Source organism: Danio rerio, chromosome 4 (assembly GCF_049306965.1).
Source record: "Danio rerio strain Tuebingen ecotype United States chromosome 4, GRCz12tu, whole genome shotgun sequence".
Lineage (NCBI taxonomy): Eukaryota > Metazoa > Chordata > Actinopteri > Cypriniformes > Danionidae > Danio > Danio rerio.
This window is the reverse complement of record NC_133179.1, coordinates 38,803,098-38,824,283: the sequence shown is the minus strand read 5'-3', so window position 1 is coordinate 38,824,283 and position 21,186 is coordinate 38,803,098. Positions and strand designations below refer to the sequence as shown.

At 36.0% G+C, this 21,186-nt stretch overlaps 1 protein-coding gene and 2 long non-coding RNA genes across 7 annotated transcripts in view; 2 read left to right on the top strand and 1 right to left on the bottom strand.

Moving 5' to 3' along the window:
* Positions 1–21,186, top strand: part of LOC141381752 (uncharacterized) — a 537,547-nt gene that overhangs the window by 380,118 nt on the left and 136,243 nt on the right. The window lies entirely within an intron of this gene.
* Positions 1–21,186, bottom strand: part of LOC141381781 (uncharacterized) — a 157,920-nt gene that overhangs the window by 98,543 nt on the left and 38,191 nt on the right. The gene's annotated exons all lie outside the window — the stretch shown is intronic.
* On the top strand, positions 561–20,680 carry LOC141381701 (uncharacterized). 5 transcript variants are annotated; one of them, XR_012402277.1, is made up of 9 exons: positions 561–630; positions 1,618–1,782; positions 2,273–2,344; positions 5,725–5,797; positions 5,997–6,068; positions 7,541–7,612; positions 8,858–8,929; positions 15,255–15,356; positions 18,536–20,680. XR_012402277.1 is itself a non-coding variant. In XM_073948032.1 (9 exons), the coding sequence occupies exons 2-8, from the start codon at positions 1,681–1,683 to the stop codon at positions 15,336–15,338; spliced, it is 543 nt and encodes a 180-aa protein (XP_073804133.1). In that variant the 5' UTR covers positions 561–630; positions 1,618–1,680; the 3' UTR covers positions 15,339–15,356; positions 18,536–20,680. The 5 variants fall into 5 exon arrangements, 2 of the variants coding, with proteins under 2 accessions (XP_073804133.1, XP_073804132.1); XM_073948032.1 differs by having other exon boundaries at positions 5,725–5,793; XR_012402278.1 differs by lacking the exons at positions 15,255–15,356; positions 18,536–20,680 and adding an exon at positions 9,105–12,307.

Here is a 21,186-nt window from a genome sequence, read left to right as displayed (position 1 = left end):
AGAGTGTGTCTATGTGTGCGTGCTGCATGCATGCGAGTGTGTCTTTGTTTAGCTGTGTGTGAGTAAAAAACTGATATTGTGTGTGTGTGTGTGTGTGTGTGTGTGTGTGTGTGTGTGTGCGTTGGTGCGACCGGACTGTTGGGACAAAACACCTGAATACATACCGTCACTATGAGCACACACCGTAACTGTTGGAACAGCGCTACAGTCCCGATAAGTCGGGCGGCATACACGTGTTCAAACATGCGTGACTTACTACCTCCCGCGTTTTCTCGTTATGTCCTAATGTTTACGGTGAACCCGTTTTTCTGTGTGTATCAGTGTATGCTCATTGTGTATAATCTCCCACTATCGTCCCTTTCCTGCTACTGCTGCTCCATACACATTAGAGCACTTCACAGTCGCGTTTCATTGGTCTAGCCGCAGAACTCCTCACCCGCGATTGGCTGGATTTTTATCGCCTTTCATTGGTCGATCAGCGGAATTCCCGTCAGCGATTGGCTGGATTTCATGTCAATCAATATCAACCCGCTCCACGTTTCCAATTGGCTGCCGAAGACACGAGAGGTAGACCTTTAATTCCGCCGGAGTAAAGCAACTACGAAAGAGAACTATTTGTGCATCTTAAAGGTATGAACTGCTTATTCACTGTATATTTTGTGCCATGTGTTAAGTTAACTTTAGACATTGTGTGCATGACGAGTTAGTCAGGGTCATATCACTTAATGTGCGACATCATTAGCAGATATAAAGTTAGTGTCCATGACCCAGTTTGTTATATTATATTTGCACGTTCGGACTTTCCCCTTAATACTATAATTTTATAAATGTATTATTTGCAAACTTTAAATAGCGAATGACTATTAGCAGCAAATGACTATCAAAGTACAACATTGTTCACGGTCAAAAAAACAGTGTTATTGTTTTCAAGTCACCCATGCTAATGCCGATAGAATATTCAAAGTAACATGGTAAACAATATAGAGACTTCTAAATGGATGACTGTGCAAATATAAAACCAACTTTACCTCTGTCTTGATTGAGGTAAAGATGGTTTTATATTCACACATTCGTTCAGTGACAGCTCTATACAGTGTTTACCATGGTACTTTAAATATTTGGACTGAAATCACATGTACAGTAAGTATGACTTCAAAACAACATTAGCACAATTTAATCGACTGTGAACAATGATGTACTTTGGTTGTTGGCTGCTAATATTATTTTACTATTTAGAATTTCCAATTAATAATTTTCTGAGATTATATTATTAATGAGAAGGACTGCATGTGCAAATATAAAACCATTTTTACCTCTATTAAAACTTGAGCTTGTCCACTGTAGACTATTTATTATTATTGTTATTATTAGTAGTTGTAGTAGCAGTAGTAGTATTAATATTATTGACAACATAATAATTGTTATGGTATACTAACCAATAACAAGGTGGTCAGTATGTCATTAGGGACACTTTTAGGAAGGGAAGTAAACTGTGTCATATATTTGACAAAAGATTAAAAGGGCAAGGTTATCTTAACATCACAAAATATTCAATATTAGGTTAGTACTTTGTGTTTCAGTCAGGAATGTTTTGACTATGCAGTATTTTTTCCACAGCATCGATGCTTCACAAAAGGATGGATAACTGGTATGCCGTAATGATGGTCACAGAAATCCTAAATGAAGGCAGTAGTTCTGTTTCTGTTTACTACAAGGGATATCTTTCCAAATGAGGAAACTACCCACAACTATGGTGATTCTTCTTGGCCATGGCATTCAAGGGTGAGTGTGTGCTCTCTTTAAGACTATTTTCTATTATCAGAGGACACGTTTGTTGTATTGTGTTGTGAAGAAATAACTTAATTGCTTGTGCATGTTTTTATATTTTTGTTCTATTCCTAAATGCACACACAATAGTTGCGTATGTGACAGTAGATAATTACACTTTGGTTATTATTGTTTCTACTTATATTAGTAGTGGTAGCCACTTTGTACATCTTCTTCAAAAAGATTAGCAAAATTCAAAAACATGCACATCATGGAAAGAGAAAGTGAATACAGTCTGTATTGAAGAGAAAGTAAGTTAACACTTCTTAACATGATCTGAGTTTACATCCAAAACTGCAAATGTAACTTAAGTGGAAAATTAAAACAATGCATTAAAACATTTGCAAACAATCACAGTTTCCATCAAATGGGTCAAAAAGAATAAAATCATCTTTTTGCAAATATTTTTGCCTTAATCTTGTGTTTTTTTTATTCACTTTTACAGGAATTGCATGAAGCATCATTGGTGACTGAGATTGAATGCAGTGTGAAAACTTCCATGTCAGGGAAAGAGAAAGTAAGTGAATTTAAAGAGCGCCTGTTATGCATTATAAAAGGTCATATATTTTGGTTTTGCGGTCTTTATCAACAGGCTGATCTGCATGCAAGGTCAAAAACACTTTTATTATCCTAAAATATGCATTTATTTTTACCTAATTATCGCAGTGACTCCCATATGATTTATTCAGCGATTCATTTGTTTCCAAACCCCTCCTTTGCGTGAAGCTAATCTAGCAGTGATTGGTCTGATGACCCAGTCTGCTGTGATTTGGTCGACTGCGTTCAGCATGAGGCGGAGAGAAACACCCACCACGGTTATGAAGGAGCCACAGTGCAGAGTATATGTGTGGGCACTATGGAGGAGTGCATTAAAGTATTGCAGTTAAACACCAACATTAGTAACCATAACCCCAAGTAATAACAGTGACAAACATTCAGTATTAATCCACACAGTGGCAAAAGTTGAACTATTCTGAAAATTGACTGCAGCATATGTGTATGAACAGCTGATTGTGCCCATAGCAATGACAAACAGCAGGGGATTGTGAGTTCAGAAACTCATTTAAATCGGTAAAGGAAGAAGCAGGCATTGAGTTTTAAACATGGTTTGGACACAATAGGTAAACAGCCCATACAGATTTAACCTGAGAGATACAGTACAAGCACTGATCTATAGTAAATACGTGATTACAAGCTGTGCAGGGTGATTACAAGTTACAACACACAATTAAATACATATTTTGCAAACTACACAAAATGCGGCTACTATTTTAATCACATCTACAGGTAGTGATCCGGAGGAAGAAGAAATTGGTCCATATGAACTGTGAATGATTTATAATAATCACTCATTTATAATGTCGCTCGTGTAGCCAATAGGATTATAGCAAAAACTAAGCACTGTGCTCAGCCATAGTTCATTAAACTTGAACCTTTGGTTCATTAAGATCATCTTTAATATAAGATACTCTTTAATATAACATGACTTTCATGAATTTTAAAGCCTGAATACAAGCACCACAACTAAAAGTCTGACACTAAGCTATAAACGAACTATACCATGATCGTCACCTCATCACCATCAACCTGTTCACTGTGAGATATTTCATGTTCAACAGCACCTGTAGTCTCATTTAGCAACTTCTTAGCAACCAGCTTTACAAAGACACCTAACAGCTTTAAAAAAAATCACAAATGTGGTGTAACTGGTGTGTTTTATATCTTAGAATAAAACATAAATGTATTTTAATAATAACAATAGCTTTTATTTTTAGGCGCCTTTCAAAGCACTTAAGGACACCTTACAGCAGATCACAAGCACATCATAAATTTACAAGCAGTAAAATTGATAATCAGCATAATATTAAACCAGAAAATCACTAAAGGCTATCATAAACAAAAACATTTTTATCTGAGATTTAAAATCAGAACTAGAGTCCACCTGGCGAATGAGCAAAGGCAGGGAGTTTCATAACTGGTGCTGTACAACTAAAAGTCCTGCCACCAAATGATGTCATCTTAAAGTTTGGGACAGATAACAGTTCTGCAGAAGATGATCTCAGTGAGCAAATGAACAATGAAGATCATTTCTTAAGCTTGCATTAAACATAGACCTTATTTTAGGGACCTTATATTTACAAATATGCCATTCCAAAAAAAATAAAAATTACACTTAGAGATGCCTATTTCGGTACATTTTCTCAACCGACAACCGATGCTCATTGACTGAATATTAACCACTAATCGGTCAGATTAATATTAAATGATCATTTAATACTTTTTTTTTCTAAATTTTGTGTCTATTTTGTGTCTGACACATCAAAAAGGCCTATTGCATTTTAAAGTATTGATTTATTTTAATATGTGAACAACAGTATAGAACATGAACAACAAAACATTATAAAATCTTCACGCACAGTGTTTCCAACAGCATAGAAAAAAAAGAATAAACTAAATAAAAAGAGTAAAATTAATAGGCATGCCCTAAATATTTTCTTTTCAGTTAAATTACAAATTTAGATTACAAAACAAAAACACTGACTAAATCCTTTTTAAGAACCAGCATGCTGTTTATTTCCAATCATGTTTCTTTTTGGTTTTTGTTTAATTCAAATAAAAATAGCAGGCTACCTCAAATCATTTGCTCTACAGAAGATAAGCATTTAATTAATGCTCCTCTCTAATTCTTATATCACAACTTCTGTCAACATTTTTTTTTTATAGAAGTCTTTATTTTAAAGATTATATCTTGAGCATCTGATTTTACCTCAGTGCTTGTGTGATTTTAGTTGCACTGTCCTCAGTAGCACAGAAATATCAGTATATCAATACAGACTTTGCTGAAAGGCTGGTTATGTCTTACCAGCAATGAGATATAATAATGTTATTAGAGATTTTAAAGCCAATACAGATTTAACCTGAGAGATACAGTACAAGCACTGATCTATAATAGATACGTGATTACCAGCCGCGCATGGATGATTACAAGTTACAACACACAATTAAATACTTATTTTGCAAACTACACAAAATGAGGCAACTATTTTAATCACATCTACAGGTAGTGATCTGGAGGAAGTAGAAATTGGTCCATATTAATTGTGAAACTTACTGATAATGTTAGATGTAGGAGGGCTGACCACTGTTTTTGACTGTTTTTCCTGGCTTGTTGTCTCAAAGGCATTGTTGTGACGACCCTCTCTGATTAAAATATACCCCTCTAATAATTTATAATAATCACTCATTTATAATGTCACTCGTGTAGCCAATAGGATTATTGCAAAAACTAAGCACTGTGCTCAGCCATAGTTCATTAAACTTGAACCCTTGCTTCACTGAGATCATCTTTAATATAAGATACTCTTTAATATAATATGACTTTCCTGAATTTTAGAGCCTGAATACAAGCACCACAACTAAAAGTCTGACACTAGGCTATAAACGAACTATACCATGATCGTCACCTCATCACCATCAACCTGTTCACTGTGAGATATTTCATTTTCAACAGCACCTGTAGTCTCATTTAGCAACTTCTTAGCAACCAGCTTTACAAAGACACCTAACAGCTTTAAAAAAAAAATCACAAATGTGGTGTAACTGGTGTGTTTTATATCTTAGAATAAAACATGAATGTATTTTAAGTTTGAGTTAACCATACACTACATAATTTTAGGGATTTAACAAATATGCCATTCCAAAAAATTTACATTAAAAAGTTGGAAGCAGAAGTGGTAAAACACAAACTCGCTTCTGGGTTTTTGTCTACAGGGATATCACAGTTCCACCACTCTATAGGGGTTGGTTTGGTTATTTATTGTCTTTTTAGGCTCGTTTTATATCTGCATTCACTGCCTTTCTGACCCAATCTTGTGCCTTTCCTTTTCATGTTTACAGCAATTATGTGAAGAGTCATCAATGGCAATGATTGAATGTGGTTCGAAAAATGTCTACATCAGGGAAGGTGTAAGTAAGTGAATTAAACTTTCCTTTTTGATAAAGGCCAGGTTTCCATCTAAAGCTGCAAATGTAACTTGTGTGGAAAATTGAAATATTCCCAAAACATTTGTGAACAATAATCATTTGCATCAAGCTAGTTCAGACAATAAAATCATCACTTCACAAATCTTCTTGCCTCAATCTTGTGTTTCTTTTTTTCTCTTTTACAGGAATTGCATGAAGAGTCATTGGTGACTGGGATCAAATGCTGTTCGAAAACTTCTAAATCAGGGAAAGAGACAGTAAGTGAATTTAATTTCCTTCTTAATGCTAACCATGTTAGAAATGGAGGTAGGGATGTTTTAGTACCCTTTTTCCCTTCCCGATACTGATTCTTATACCTGAGCTCAGGGAATCAGCCAAAAGTAAGTACTAAATCGATACCTGAGTGGGTATCTGTAGAAACAGTTGTGTATAATACTAGCCCTGTTTATACATTAATAAAATGGTACAAACACATACAGCAAACTAGGGTAAAGTTTTACAATATAACTGTATAAAAACAGTGCAAAAAGAGATATAAAAAATAAAAATGAATACTATAGAAAAATAACATCTTTGTATCTCAATATTCAGAAACTTAAAAAAATATAAAAATAAAAAGACACTTGTTGATTTTAAAGAAAATTTTGAAATTTATTGAGAAGGAAATATAGCCTAAACTTATCAACAACAGATTATATCATTGTCATACTGTATAGAATGCCCGTAAACAGTGTAGCCCGTAGACTAGTTGACGACAAAGTTTTTTTTTTTTTCCATTTAGATTGTTTCATCTGTCAAATGAAGCTCTGTTCTTTACTTTTATTTAAAGTATAGGCCAAGGATTGCATTACTTTGCGTACATTTTTATAGTTTATAAAGCTATAAAATGAAAGTCTCAGTTTGGTGTGGAGTTATCATATGCATAAATCATTTAAGTCAATCAGCATTTGTTTGATTTGTAGATTGGGCTATGCAGGCTATTTTAGAAATGGATCTTTTATAAGGACTATTATTAACTGTAATTCTTCAAATGAAGAAAGGTTTAGCTATTTGTTGATTGTATTTATGATGTTGCCGTGTTGAACACACTCGAAGCAAGTGAAAACCCCAACGCTTCGACTTCCACTTCTTCTTTCCACTGCTTCTTTCTCAACTTGTGCAAATACATGAAGGTGTTTATGATGCAGATCCAGGACAGAGGCAATCACCAATAGCCTTAGTTTGGCATCAACTTGTCTGTGTCAAACTGTGACAAGTCTTTTCACTATTTTTATTATGCTTCTTTTATCAAAATATGTCTGTAGGCACGTGTGGTTGCACATATTATAATGAGTTAACAAATAGCCCTATGTGTTGCAAAATAAAATAATAGTACATTTTAATTGTTTAACTAATACCATAAAATGGTTAAAAATGCATCCTTTCAGTTAACGGTTAAACGATTAATATGAATATCTCTAGTTTTCCTTCTGACCCCCATATTTGAACACATTTGTTGAATAGAGTGGTGGGACTATGATGTCACTTTGTAGACAAACCAGCAGTCAGCATCACACTGATTCCTTTGACAAAAAGCCAATTGGCAAATGTAACTTATGTGGAAAATTAAAATAATGCATTAAATGTTTCAGATAATCACTGTTTCACTCAAATGAGTCAAAGAGAATAAAATAATCACTTAGCAAATCTTCTTGCCTCAATCTTGTGTTTCTCTTTCTCACTTTTACAGGAGTTGAATGAAGAGTCATTGGTGACTGGGATCAAATGCAGAGCGAAAACTTCCAAGTCAGGGAAAGAGACAGTAAGTGAATTTAATTTTCTTCTTGATGCTAACCATGTTACAACCTCAAATCAGAAAAGATAGGCACAGTATGGAAAACACAAATAAAAAAGAAAGTACTGATTACTAAATTTACTTTGATTTGTATTTAATTGCAGATAATCCAATAGACATTATTTAATGTGTTTAATAAACACATATTCCAATTTTGGTTCTTGCAACATATTTCAAAAAAAGTAGTGACAGTAGGTTAGGGCTGTCATCAGATAAAATGGTTAAATGATGTGACGTGAAACAGGTAAAAGAGGACACAGGTACTGGACTGGCCTGTCTGCAGTCCCGATCTCTTTCTAATAGAGAAAGTGTGGTGCATTTCCAAGCATAAAATGCAACAACAAAGACCCCGTACTGTTGCCCACTTTGACTTGTTTGCAGTAAGAATGGTACAAATTTACACATGAAACACTTCATCACTTGCTGTCTTCAGTCGCTAAACATATTTTTAAGTGTTGTAAAAAGGAATGGCAACAATACACTATATTTTATTAGCAATTTTCATACTGTTTCTGATTTGTGGTTGTAGAAGGACGGTTGACCATCATTTTAGCCTGTTTTTCCTGGGCAGTTTTTCTCAAAAATGTTGTTGCGATGACTCTCTTTGAGTACAATATACCCCTTTTTGTTAATTTATAATAATAATAACTAGTGTATTGGGGGATGGGCATGACATGGTCATGAATTGTGTGGACAGTTTGGCCTTGTGAGGACACCCATGTTTTAACACAATTGATGAATAGAGTTAGGTCTGTAATGAGTTCACTGTATAGTGTATTGGGGGATGGGCATGACATGGTCATGAAATGTAAGGACAGTTTGGCCTTGTGAGGACCTCTATATTTTACACAATTGATGAATAGAGTTTGGTTGGTTATGAGTTCACTGTATAGTGTATTGGGGGATGGGCATAACATGGCCATGAAATGTAAGGACCGTTTGGCCCCCATGTTTTACACAATTAATGAATAGAGTTTGGTCGGTTATGTGTTGGCTTTTTAGGCTCAATTTATGCTTACCATTTGCTCTCTTGTACAAAAACTTAAATAACAAATCAAATGAAATTGTAGATGTTGTCCATGATTTTTTCATCCATTTGCTTTTCCCTAACGCCTGAAATTGGCCAGGTAATAGTAGTTCATTATTTAAGTGTAGTACTTACTTAGCAAGCTGTCTGACCCAATCTTGTGCCTTTCCTTTTCACATTTACAGGAATTATGTGAAGAGTCATCAATGGCGAGGATCAAATGCAGTGCAGAAACTTCCACATCAGGGAAAGAGACAGTAAGTGAATTTAATTTCCTTCTTGGTATGAGCAGAGTTTCTATCCAAAACTGCAAATATAACTTACTGCAAACAAAATAATTTCCTCTTTGACAATGACAATGTTAGAGGTAGAAGGGTTAAGTGCCATTTTAGGCACTGTTATACAATGGTTTAGATCTTATCTCTCTGACAGGTCATTCAGGGTGTCTTGGAGGGGAGAGGTGTCCAACCTACAGCATCTAAACACTGGGGTACCTCAAGGCTCTGTTCTTGGGCCACTTCTCTTCTCCATCTACACATCATCTCTAGGACCAGTCATCCAGAGACATGGATTCTCCTACCACTGCTATGCTGATGACACCCAGCTATACCTCTCTTTTCATCCTGATGATCCCTCGGTTCCAGCTCGTATCTCAGCCTGCCTGTTGGATATTTCACACTGGATGAAAGATCATCATCTTCAGCTGAACCTCGCAAAAACGGAAATGCTTGTAGTTTCTGCCAACCCGACTCTACACCATAACTTTTCAATCCAGATGGATGGGGCAACCATTACTGCATCCAAAATGGTGAAAAGCCTTGGAGTAACGATTGATGACCAACTAAACTTCTCTGACCACATTTCTAGAACTGCTCGATCGTGCAGATTTGCACTCTATAACATCAGAAAGATCCGACCCTTCTTATCTGAACATGCAGCTCAACTCCTTGTTCAAGCTCTTGTTCTCTCCAAACTGGATTACTGCAACTCTCTACTAGCTGGGCTTCCAGCTAACTCTATCAAGCCTCTTCAACTGCTCCAGAATGCAGCAGCACGAGTTGTCTTCAATGAACCTAAACGAGCACATGTCACTCCGCTGCTAGTCCGTTTGCACTGGCTGCCAGTTGCTGCTCGCATCAAATTCAAAACTCTGATGTTTGCCTACAAAGTGACTTCTGGCCTAGCACCTTCTTATCTGCACTCACTTCTGCAGATCTATGTGCCCTCCAGAAACTTGCGTTCTGTGAATGAACGTCGCCTCGTGGTTCCATCCCAAAGAGGGAAAAAATCACTTTCGCGAACGCTCACGCTCAATCTGCCCAGTTGGTGGAATGAACTCCCTAACTGCATCAGAACAGCAGAGTCACTCGCTATTTTCAAGAAACGACTAAAAACTCAACTATTTAGTCTCCACTTCACTTCCTAAGCTGCAATTGCCTCTTTGAATATCACACTAATTGTACAAAAAAAAAAAAAAAAAAAAAAAAAACAACTACTAACACTTCCCTTCTTAGACTTTACAGACCTGAAACTTGCCTTTAGTACTTATTCATTGTTGCTCTTAGTTGTGTAAATTGCTTCCTTGTCCTCATTTGTAAGTCGCTTTGGATAAAAGCGTCTGCTAAATGACTAAATGTAAATGTAAATGTAGGCTGTTTGTCCTGGGCTGTTATCTCAAAAACGTTGTTGTGATAACTCTATTTGAGTAAAATAGACCCCTTTCTAATAGGGATATCAATTTCCACAAAATCCTGTGATCCATGATCATTTAAATTAGCGATAAATTATCAATTAATCATTAATCACCACTCCATAAACACAATAGATAAAGTTTGGAATGTTTTGCAGTATTAAAGAAATCACCCAAGCATTTTCCATTTGGAGACTTGCAGTAATTAATACCTTAGTTCTTACAAACAGTCGTTTATAACATACATAATTAATGAATTTGTTACTGAAGAATAAAAACAATACACACTATGCTCTTTGCATAAAGATCACTGCAAAATAAGCTTGGTGCTCATTTTATGTATAAACTATAAATATAAAAAATAAAGAAATTAAGTAATGGACCATTATATGTAAAAAATCTAAATGTATATAAAGTAGTTGGCTAGGCTAAATAAAGGTGCCTTAAAGCTTCTGTGAAGAACAGACTATATATGATAGTTGACACAATCTCAATAAACACTTGGTGCTTGATCTCATATAGGCTACATTATTTTAAGACATTCAATATGACATTGATAGGATCTGTTGATGTCAAACTTATGTTTCATTTTTAATATTAAGACATTTCCTCTGTAATACTACTATTATCCCTCATCACCAGTAAAATAACCAGCCTTTGTATTTCATATATTTTAAATGTAGATTTTCCTGCCAGTTTGATGCAGGCAAATGAAATTTAGGCCAATCTTACTTGTTACTCTTTCACCTGAACTCGCCACGAGTAAGATGGAGAAAATGAAAGCACATCAGCATAGATGAAAATTCAGATGCTTAAGACATAATCTGTAAAATAATGACTTATTATAAACTTTGTCCTATATTTGCTACAAACTTTAAAACTAACAGAGATTTGGGATAACTCAGAAACTCATTGTGAGAATGGAGAGGCTCACCGCATGTCTGGCCGTGATGCACGATTTTTAAAATTAGAGTCTGCATGCACCAATTTGTGCCAGTCTGTCAGATGAAATTGCTTAAAACACCTTAACATTTTAGAGAAACTAGTTAAAGTTTGCATAACCAATGATTGATCTTATCCACCCGTGACCCACTCATAATTAAACATCACATAGCCTACTTTTTGATTACCTGACTCAGGAAGGCAGCACACACATATATAACCAATCAAAACAGGGTTATATACATCCACCCCACAGAACATAAACTGCACACACTTGATTATTTAATGTGTGAAGTCATGGACGAATGTCTCGTAGCTCAAATCATAACTTATCCTTTAATGTCCATGCTTAATCGGTCATCGTCGATAAGGTCTGTCGATTAAACAGGTTACTGACAATCAATCGATCATTGAGTAACTGTTAGCATCCCTACTCTCTATTAATATATAATAATGACTAGTGTTTTGGGGGATGGGGATGACATGGTCATGAATTGTGAGGACAGTTTGGCCTTGTGAGGACCCCCATGTTTTAACACAATTGATGAATAGAGTTTGGTCGGTTATTAGTTCACTGTATAGTGTATTGGGGGATGGGCAAGACATGGTCATGAATTGTAAGGACAGTTTGGCCTTGTGAGGACCCCTATATTTTACACAATTGATGAATAGAGTTTGGTCGGTTATATGTTGGCTCATTTTACATCTGACAATAAGATTTTTGTCCAACATGTACAATAGAGATGCACAGATCATCTGAAATGGCACCCGAATCCGCAGCTTCATACTAATTAGGGTTGTGACGATGAGGAAATTTCCCCACTGGTTAATCGACATGTGACAACACCGGTAATACTGGTATCACTGTGGGAGTGGGCGTTTCTTCTTTTTCTCTTTTTTTTCTGCTTTTAAATAACTTATAAATGCGTGCGTATAATATTTTCAGTTTTGCGGGAGTTGCCAATTCGGCATCAATTGTTTGAATGGATGAAAAGGAAACTACAAAAAAAAAATCACTGTTATTAAACAACACAAAATTTTATTAACATAATGAATAAAACACAACAATGCTACAGGCTGAAAAAACTGGAAGTTGGAACCATACAAATAACAACCATAAACGCCTATATTAACAGCTTAGTCCTTATGATATGAACAATTCGTTTATAAAATACATTATTACTGAATCTATAGGCTATTGAAGAATAAACCGAATTTGAAATATGGTCCTTGCATAATGATCACAACTAAACAAGCTAGCACTCATTTTATATTTGAACTATAAATAAAAAATAATAATAAAAAATGTTAATAAATGGAACATTATGTAAAAAAAAATTAAAGACTACAGGCTAAATAAAAGCGCCTCGTCAGAGCTAAACATCACCGTTAATCACTTCTGGTGTGCGACCTGCTTTACACTGTCAGTGGCGGAATACACACAGCACTGGCAAGACGTTTTATTTTTAGTTTTATTTGTTGCAGATTTGCGTGTTGTTCCTTTTTAAAAAATACAGTTTATTTTTAAAATCTCTCAAGTTAATGTTGTCTATTGAGTAACAATCTCCCTCGGATTGGAGTTCGGTGCACAGTAAGATGGACCAACACTGCCCTGTAAGTTAACACACTGCATACTGTAGGTCCACAGCTCTGGTGTGTTATGAATTACATGTTTTAAATGACGATGATACATGCTACGTTTAGTTTTTACTGTAAAATATAGATTATAACTCAGTACACAGTAAAATAATATTTTTTAAATGGTTTGCCTATTGACGGCGTATAGGCTAACCATTAAACTTAAATAGGCTGAGCATATTTTTATTAATATTAAAACACATTACAACAAACTAGCCACCCTTTGATTTTTTTTTCGTTTACGTATATTTTTATCAAACGAAAAATGCAATGAATAGTTTATTTTGGTTTTCATTTTATTAGAAATAATATAATATATATAATTTAAATTCTACACAACTCCTCCATGGCCCCAATTGCGTTTTGACAGATATCCTAGATAGACTTTCTGGCTCAAAGACATTTATGCCTGTTAATTTCAGCGCTGTATTTTGACAGATTTCGCAAAGGCTTCAGCTATTCTACCTGTCAGCTGGTACCACCCTCAGTTTTGCAACTTGACTCGTTAGGCGTCTGTGTCTGGATGACAGCGAGAGAGAGAGAGATGAGATCAGACCTCAGATTCAGTAACTGAGACGTGTGGCCGCACGTCTCAGTTACTTTTTTGCAATTTTTAATACCGGCTCATCTAAATTAACTTTTCATTTATTAAAAGCCAAAATATTGCCAGACAGACGAAGCAACTTTCAGTTTTTGAAAAGAGCATCCTCTGTGATAAAAGACGCGCGCACACACAGGTTAGCCTACACTCTTGTCGGCCTATTCTTTATTGATTTTTTGTAACATTAAACGCGTAATAATCAATTGCAAAAAAGAAGAGCTGAACTTTGAAAAAAGTGCTCTCGGCTGTTGCCGCGATAGTTGCTTTGTTTCTCTGCAGTTGGATTATTAATGGCGCGGCAATGCTAAATAAAATAAAAAGATAATTTATAAAAAAAAAAGATAATTTATTATTAAACATTGTGAGATGATGGTTGTGTGATTTTTAAATTGAGAGTATGCGTTGCATATTTATGGCTATTGATCTTATCTACCCACGACCCACACATAGTTGAACATCAAGTATAGGTGTGTTGAAAATGAGTGTATAAATTAGTTGTTTCCTCCAACTGCTGCCACCTTTGACAGTCAAAGTTTGCAGATTGCCTCATTAACGTCTTCAGGTTCTCTTTTTGCATTTGGTTAAAACCCCAAAATATAGCTAAACAAGCGCTTTTGCATTGCGTTTTGACACTTATGCTTCCGCCATTCTTTCTGTAAATTCGACTCCTCTCGTTCTCTTGATATGATAAATGAAATATGACGCATTGTATCTATGTTCAGATGATAATTATAGTGCATGCTCTCGTCTTAAGTAAATTCTTAAGAGCTATAATCTGCACATCTCTGATAGTAAAATAATATGTTAAGCGTTAACGTTTTTAAATAAACATTTATTTATAAAAACAAAAGATTGTCTTTAGACAACATTTTCTTCATTTTCAAATAATACAGAAAGTAAAAATAAGACCTTTAGCTTTTACAGATACAGGAACAAGATAAAAAAGGGTGCCACTTCAGTCTAAACAGCAGCTAGGTTATGTTTACTTGGCCTTTTTCTTCGCACTGTGCAAAAACAGAATAGCATCTACTGTGCCTGGATTCGGGAGATTCTGCCTCGCCTCCTAAAAGCGGCTGCAGCACTGAATGAGCATTCGTTCGCACCACGTGTTGTAAGAATGAACAAGATTCACCTCGCAAGGTGCTGCAGTCGTGGAAAAAGCGATCTTGTTTGTCCCAGAACGAGAGCATATTTTCCTCTGATAACTCTAACTGAAACTTTGAACAGCAGGCTACTCTTGCACTTCATCCATTATTTTGGGCGTCTCACATGATTATTCTGCAAAGCCCACTCTCTGCTTTTTTTGCTGGTCCACTGCCATGTCCTGCTACATCCACCCGCAACCGACCCGCAATTAATCATAATGTATGTTTTTATTACCCGACCCGTGGATTATCTGCAGCGCCCGCGGATATAACTGCAATCTGCGCATCACTAATGTACAATTTGTTTTGGTATTGATTTGAAATTTTTGCGTCAATAAGGTTTACCTGATGTGCACACTTTTTAGCCTAGACATGCTTCCAATTCAATAATAACTGCAGCAACTTTCAGGCTGTCAAAAGGAAGTATTCAGTTAGTTTTTAATTTAACAGGCATATCATTTCATTAATTTTTTTTTTTTTGCTTTACAAATTGATGCATGCATATAAAAGTTGTGGTAAGTCTAGCATGTGAATTGGATTTTAATAAAAACTTTCCCTCTGTACAGTGTCGCCATGAAGTACACAGTGCTGTTATTTCCAGTTTGGTTTCTAGCGATGATTGTAGTGGTCCTATGTCAAGTAGAACATGAAAACTTCAACTTGCAAATGTAAGTATTTATGTCACCAATAATTAGCGTATAAATATACGTGTCATATTTTTTTAGTCTGTGTTCCTCAGTACAATATGGATTTCTCCTGTAATTTCAAGATAAATTAAATTCAGTCTTATAACATGCATTCATTTTACAAAAAACTACACATTTAGCATGGTTGTATGTTGTCCTATGTAAAATAAAAATATTTTACAGCACAGCAAACACCATAAATTAAATAAAACACATTTACAGGTGCTGGTCGTATAATTAGAATATCTTCAAGAATTTTAGATATTTTATTCATTTCATTCAAGCTGTGAAACTTGTATAATGTATACATTCATTCTACACAGACTAATAGTTTTCAAGTGTTTATTTCTTTTGATTTTGATGACAACTAAAAATGAGAAATATGAAAAGTGTGTAAAAAGGTTCAGTATTGAAGACACCTGGTGCCACACTAGCTAATTAACGCAAAACAGAGCTCACAGAGCTCTTGGTCCAAACACATTAATAGAGAGGCGAAGTAAAGAAAAAGATGTGGTAAAACAAGAGTGTACAAGCAATAGGTATAACTGCACCCTGGAGAGAATTGTGGAACAAAGCTCAATCAAACATGTGGGGGAAATTCACAAAGAGTAGACTGCAACTGGAGTCAATGCTTCAAGAACCACTACTCATAGATGTATGCAAGACATGGCTTTCAGCTGTCACATTCCTTGTGTCAAGCCACTCTTGAATAACAGACAGCATCAGAAGCATCTTGCCTGGTCTAAAGACTGGACTGATGCTGAGTGCTCCATACTTATGCTCTCTGATGAAAGTGCATTTGGCATTTTCTTTAGAAATCAGGGTCCTAGAGTCAGGAGAAAGAGCGGAGGGGCACACAATCCACAGGTGTTGCTTGTGTTCCAGTGTAAAGTTTCCACAGTCAGCGATGGTTTGGGGTGCAATGTCATCTGCTGGTGTTGCGACACTGTTTTCTCTGAGGTCCAATGTCAACGCAGCTCTATACCAGGACGTTTAAGAGCACTTCATGCCTCCTGATGCTGACCAACTTTATGGAGATGCAGATTTCAATTTCCAACAGGTACCTGTCCATGGCACCTGCACACAGTGCCAAAGCTACTATTACCTTCTTAAAATAAAAATCGCCTACCTTAACCCCATAGGAAATCTATGGGCTATTGTGAAGAGGAATATGCGGTATGCCAGACCCAACAATGCAGAAAAGCTGAAGGTCACCATCAGAGCAACCTGAGCTCTCAGAAAACTTGAGCAGTGTTGAACACAGACTGATCCACTCCATGCCACTCTGCAGTCATTCATGCTAAAGCAGCCCACACTAAGCATTGACCACTGTGCACGCTCACACTTTTCATCTTCATACTTTTCAGTTGCCAAAGATTTCTAAAAATCCTTTCTTTGTATTGGTATGAAGTGATATTCTAATGCTGAGATGCTGCATTTGGGGTTTCCTTTAGTTGTCATCAAAATCAAAAGAAAAAAAAACTTGAAATATATCAGTCTGTGTGGAATGAATGTATACATTATACAAGTTTCACAGGTTGAATGAAATTAATGAAATAAATCAACTAGGGATGCTCAAAATAATCGATTAATCGTTAACCGAAAGGGTGTGTTTGTAACCGATTAATGCTATAAGTTAAACGATTAAAAATATTATTTTATATATTTTTAGTTTGGCTGCAAAAGGGGCCGATTGAATGCGCCTTTGTGTTAAGAGGAGCATCTTTTGCACGTGGCTCATCCCAGAGCAGCAGTTTGTGTTGTCAAGACAACTACAGAGAACTTTTAAAGAGCTTGGTTTCCCCTACATTCATTCTTCCATGGCTGACTGACTGAATGACAGGTGCGCGATGTGTGAGGCCAGCAAACATGACGAAGCTTTCAGTTAAGATGAACACAGTTTCTATAGTTATAGGCTACTTTATTTATAGATAAAGTATTACTTTGTATATAATCAATCTATCTTGCTGGAGTTTAAAGCTGTTTCACTTTACTTCAGGACGCATTAACACCGCTCTGAAGGTCTAATCGATGTTTTAAGTTATCCAGAGCTGGATGAATGTACAAATCTTGAATATCACGATATTGTTAAATATTACAATTGTAACAACACAGACAGCAACACTTTTGCGCAATCAATACCCAGCTGATTCAGTCATTTCATAAGAGGACCGCCCGCGCTTCTTTTTTTCCTTTTTCCTTGTCAACATAAAGGCAGTGAGGTGCGGCTTGTTTTGGGCCCCTTGTTCAACTGCAAGACATGCTTAACTTGCGGGACGATAACGTATAACCCGTGCCTACAGACACATTTGCCAAAGAAGCAAAATGGAAGAAGAATATTAACAACAGCTTATAAAGCATGTATGTACATTAATGCAATATCATATTTAAACAACAAAACTGTTTACAAAAAGTCTACATATGCGCGCGTTGTTGTTGTCTTTTCATCAGGCATTGTGCGCACTTGAACCGCGAGAGAGAGGAAACCATATAGCAAGACATATTCTTTAAAATAATGATTTCTATTAAAAATGTAAAAGGTTTTGTGATTATAATAATAACAGCTGGGCATTAAATAAAGGCATATTTTCCGTGGAGCAAGCAATTTGAGGAAGTCTGCGATTTTTATTTGACGGAAGAAAAAACATATGATTGGGCAGTCCTATGTATTTTATTCATTTTATTTAGTTTATTCTGTTCTTCTGTGCTAAACACTGCAGGTGCGTGAAAATGCTCTATTGTTATGTTCTATTATTAATATGCTGGCATGTTAAAATAAATCAGTATTTTAAAATGCAATATTTAATGTGTCAGACACAAAATAGACATGTCAATTTGTTTAATATAAAATTACTAGTAATCTAACCAGTTAACCGTTAATAACCGATTAATGAGTGGCGGTTGTCGGTTAGCAAAATTAACCGAAATGAGCATCCCTAAAATCAACTTTTTGAAGATATTTCAATTAAATGACCAGCACCTGTATTTAGCTGAAGAAATACACCAGTTAGGCAGCACTAAGGAACTGCTCTCTTATTGAGTAGGATGCAGAAAGCTTGCACTCTGATTGTAAAATAAGTCTTTAGTTTTTTTTTTTTTGTTTTTTTTTACAATGTCAGTAAAAATATGTATTTCTGTATATTTGTATTTTTCTGTTGCAGACACCAAATCAAGGAAAGTTATGATAAAATTATGGAGCACACTAAAGTGGATGCAGTCATGGAACATTTTAAAGGGACACCTCACTACAAAAGCAGAGCGTGATCAATGCAAGATAGCAGAAGACCATGTTCTTAAAGAAAGAAGAACAATTGAAGTGACATTATGAGGAACAAAGGGGAGTTTGCTGATGTAAAAGAAATGTTGGAGTGCATTTCAACAAAGAAAATCAAAACCTGTTCTTTGAAAGGGTTGGTTCATCCAAATATGAAAATTAGCTCATGATATATTCACCCTGATGTATATGACATTCTTTGTTCAGACGAACACATTAAGAGTTATTTTGAGTTTTCTCTGGGCACTTAAATACTATAATGGATGTGAAGTGTGGGCCTTTTTAGAACACTGAAAAAAGTACAACTGTCCATCGTCAAACCGTTCCAATACATGTCATGTCTTTTGAAGCAAATCAATATGTTTGTAACAAAAATGTTTCTTTTTTTTATGAATTATAAACTACAGTTGCTACTTGTGCGTTGGTGACAAGTACCTAACCGAATCAAAGAACAAATCAAAGATGTCCCAAACTTAGCCTACTGGACTTTTTGTGAACGAGAATACAGACATTGGCAGATTCATCATCCCATTGATCTGCTTCAAGACACGTTAACCTCCCAGACGTGTATAGGATAGTTTGACAACAGATATTTGGGCTTTTTTGAGTTTTAAAAGAGGTCACAATTCACTACCATTATAATGTTTGTAAGTGCGCTAAAAAATTCAAAATAACTCTTAATGTGTCTAATGCAGTCTCAGCCTCCACCGCTGAGACTGCAGCTCTGCACAAGACTTTTGGCCAGCGGATAAATTAAAATGGTCGTGCCCAACTTAATCTGGTTTCTCTCAAGGTTGTTTTTCTTCACTCGCCTCGGTAAAGTTTTTTTTTTTTCCCTCTCCGCTGTCGCCACCAGCTTGCATGGTTTGGGATTGGTAGAGCTACCCATTGATGAATTTGCTCTTCAGTGTTTAAACTCTCAGTAATGATTTAAATCACACTGAACTGAGCTAAACTGAACTGAACTTAAACACTAAAAACTGAACTACCCTGATCCAGTTACTATGACCATTTATGTGAAGCTGCTTTGACACCATTTACATTGTAAAAGCGCTATACAAATAAAGCTAAATTGAATTGAATTAAAAGAAGAATGTCATGTACACCAAGGATGGCATTACGGTAGGGCACAATGCCAATATTCCCCCTTAGTCCTTCCCCTTACCCCTACCCCATGTTTTGCGCGTTCACGTCAAGGGGTAGGGCTGTCCCAATTCTCTTTAGCTTGAAGGCGTAGGGCTAAGGGGAAGGGGTGAATAGCCCTTTGAACAAAGATTTTTCAGGTCCACACTTGAAACCAAGGGGTAAAAAAATTTCCCAGAATACACCTGCCACAGCTGCACCCAGAAGTAAGGAGAATTTTTTTATTTTTTATTTATTTATTTATTTTTTTATGACAAACAAACATGTTTCAATATATTCATAACCATGTTCATGTTTTATTGTCATAGTTTTTTTACGCTATAATTTGCAATCTATAATCCATAATAATAACTCCTTTGCAGCAGTCCCACAACATTCTGACACTTGATGACACTGGAATACCCTGCCAGAAAAGTCTAGTGTCTGTGATGAGCTGTTTACAGTGTCTGCTATGATGTTAGTGTGGTTTTCGTGTGTTTACATAGATGAATATGGCCACTGTGTGTATATATACTGTACAGTTACAATCTTATTGCCACATTAGATCATTATGATAAGATGATGTGCCTTTAGTGATTTCCTCAAGATAAATATCAAAAAATAACACAACTGAAAAAACTACAGCAGTTGCGATCGTCTGATCTCATATGAAGCATAAAATTACGATGGCATATGCTGTCCCAATTCTTATGGGTACATCTGAAGCCCTTCCCTTTAACTTTTGGTTGTAGGGGCAGAGGGGAAGGGGTAGGGGTACAAAAATAGAATTGGGATTGGGCCTAAATCAGTTTTCATTTTTTGGTTGAACTTTAAGGGGCAGGACCCTTAAAAATGCTGTCATTAAGCTGTTTTTTAAAGCTTTGTTGAATAAATGCATTTGAGACAGTGATTTACAGTTACTGATTTTTTTTATCTACCTATCTATCTCTCCCTCAGTCTGTCTGTCTGTCTATCCATTAGCTAGTCCAGTTAAACACTAACTGTCCTCATAGTCCAGTGTTGCTAATGTGTGTCGGTGTGTATGAGTAAAGTCCAGTTAAACACTAACTGTCCTCATAGTCCAGTGTTGCTAATGTGTGTCGGTGTGTATGAGTAAAGTCCAGTTAAACACTAACTGTCCTCATAGTCCAGTGTTAGTAATGTGTGTCGGTGTGTATGAGTAAAGTCCAGTTAAACACGGAATGTCCTCATAATGCAGGATTGTTGCTGTGTGTTTGTAACACTCATGGCTGTCCTCATAATGCACGATTGAGTCAGAAACGCCCACTTTTGCCCTGTCCCCACAACGTTGTAGAATGTCAGGTCTTAATATTTCCAGACTCTTTCACAATAATGAAATTCTGAATAGACAGAGTTATTCCCCATGCAATATGGTGAAGATTCATATATTTTACT

Coding starts and splice junctions, on each gene's coding strand:
- LOC141381701 (XM_073948031.1), top strand. CDS start 1,681: ATGAAGGCAGTAGTTCTGTTTCTGTTTACTACAAGGGATATCTTTCCA. Junction 5,794..5,996: donor ATGTCTACATCAGGGAAGGT/GTAAGTAAGTGA, acceptor TCTCTTTTACAG/GAATTGCATGAAGAGTCATT. Junction 8,930..9,104: donor CCACATCAGGGAAAGAGACA/GTAAGTGAATTT, acceptor TCTCTCTGACAG/GTCATTCAGGGTGTCTTGGA.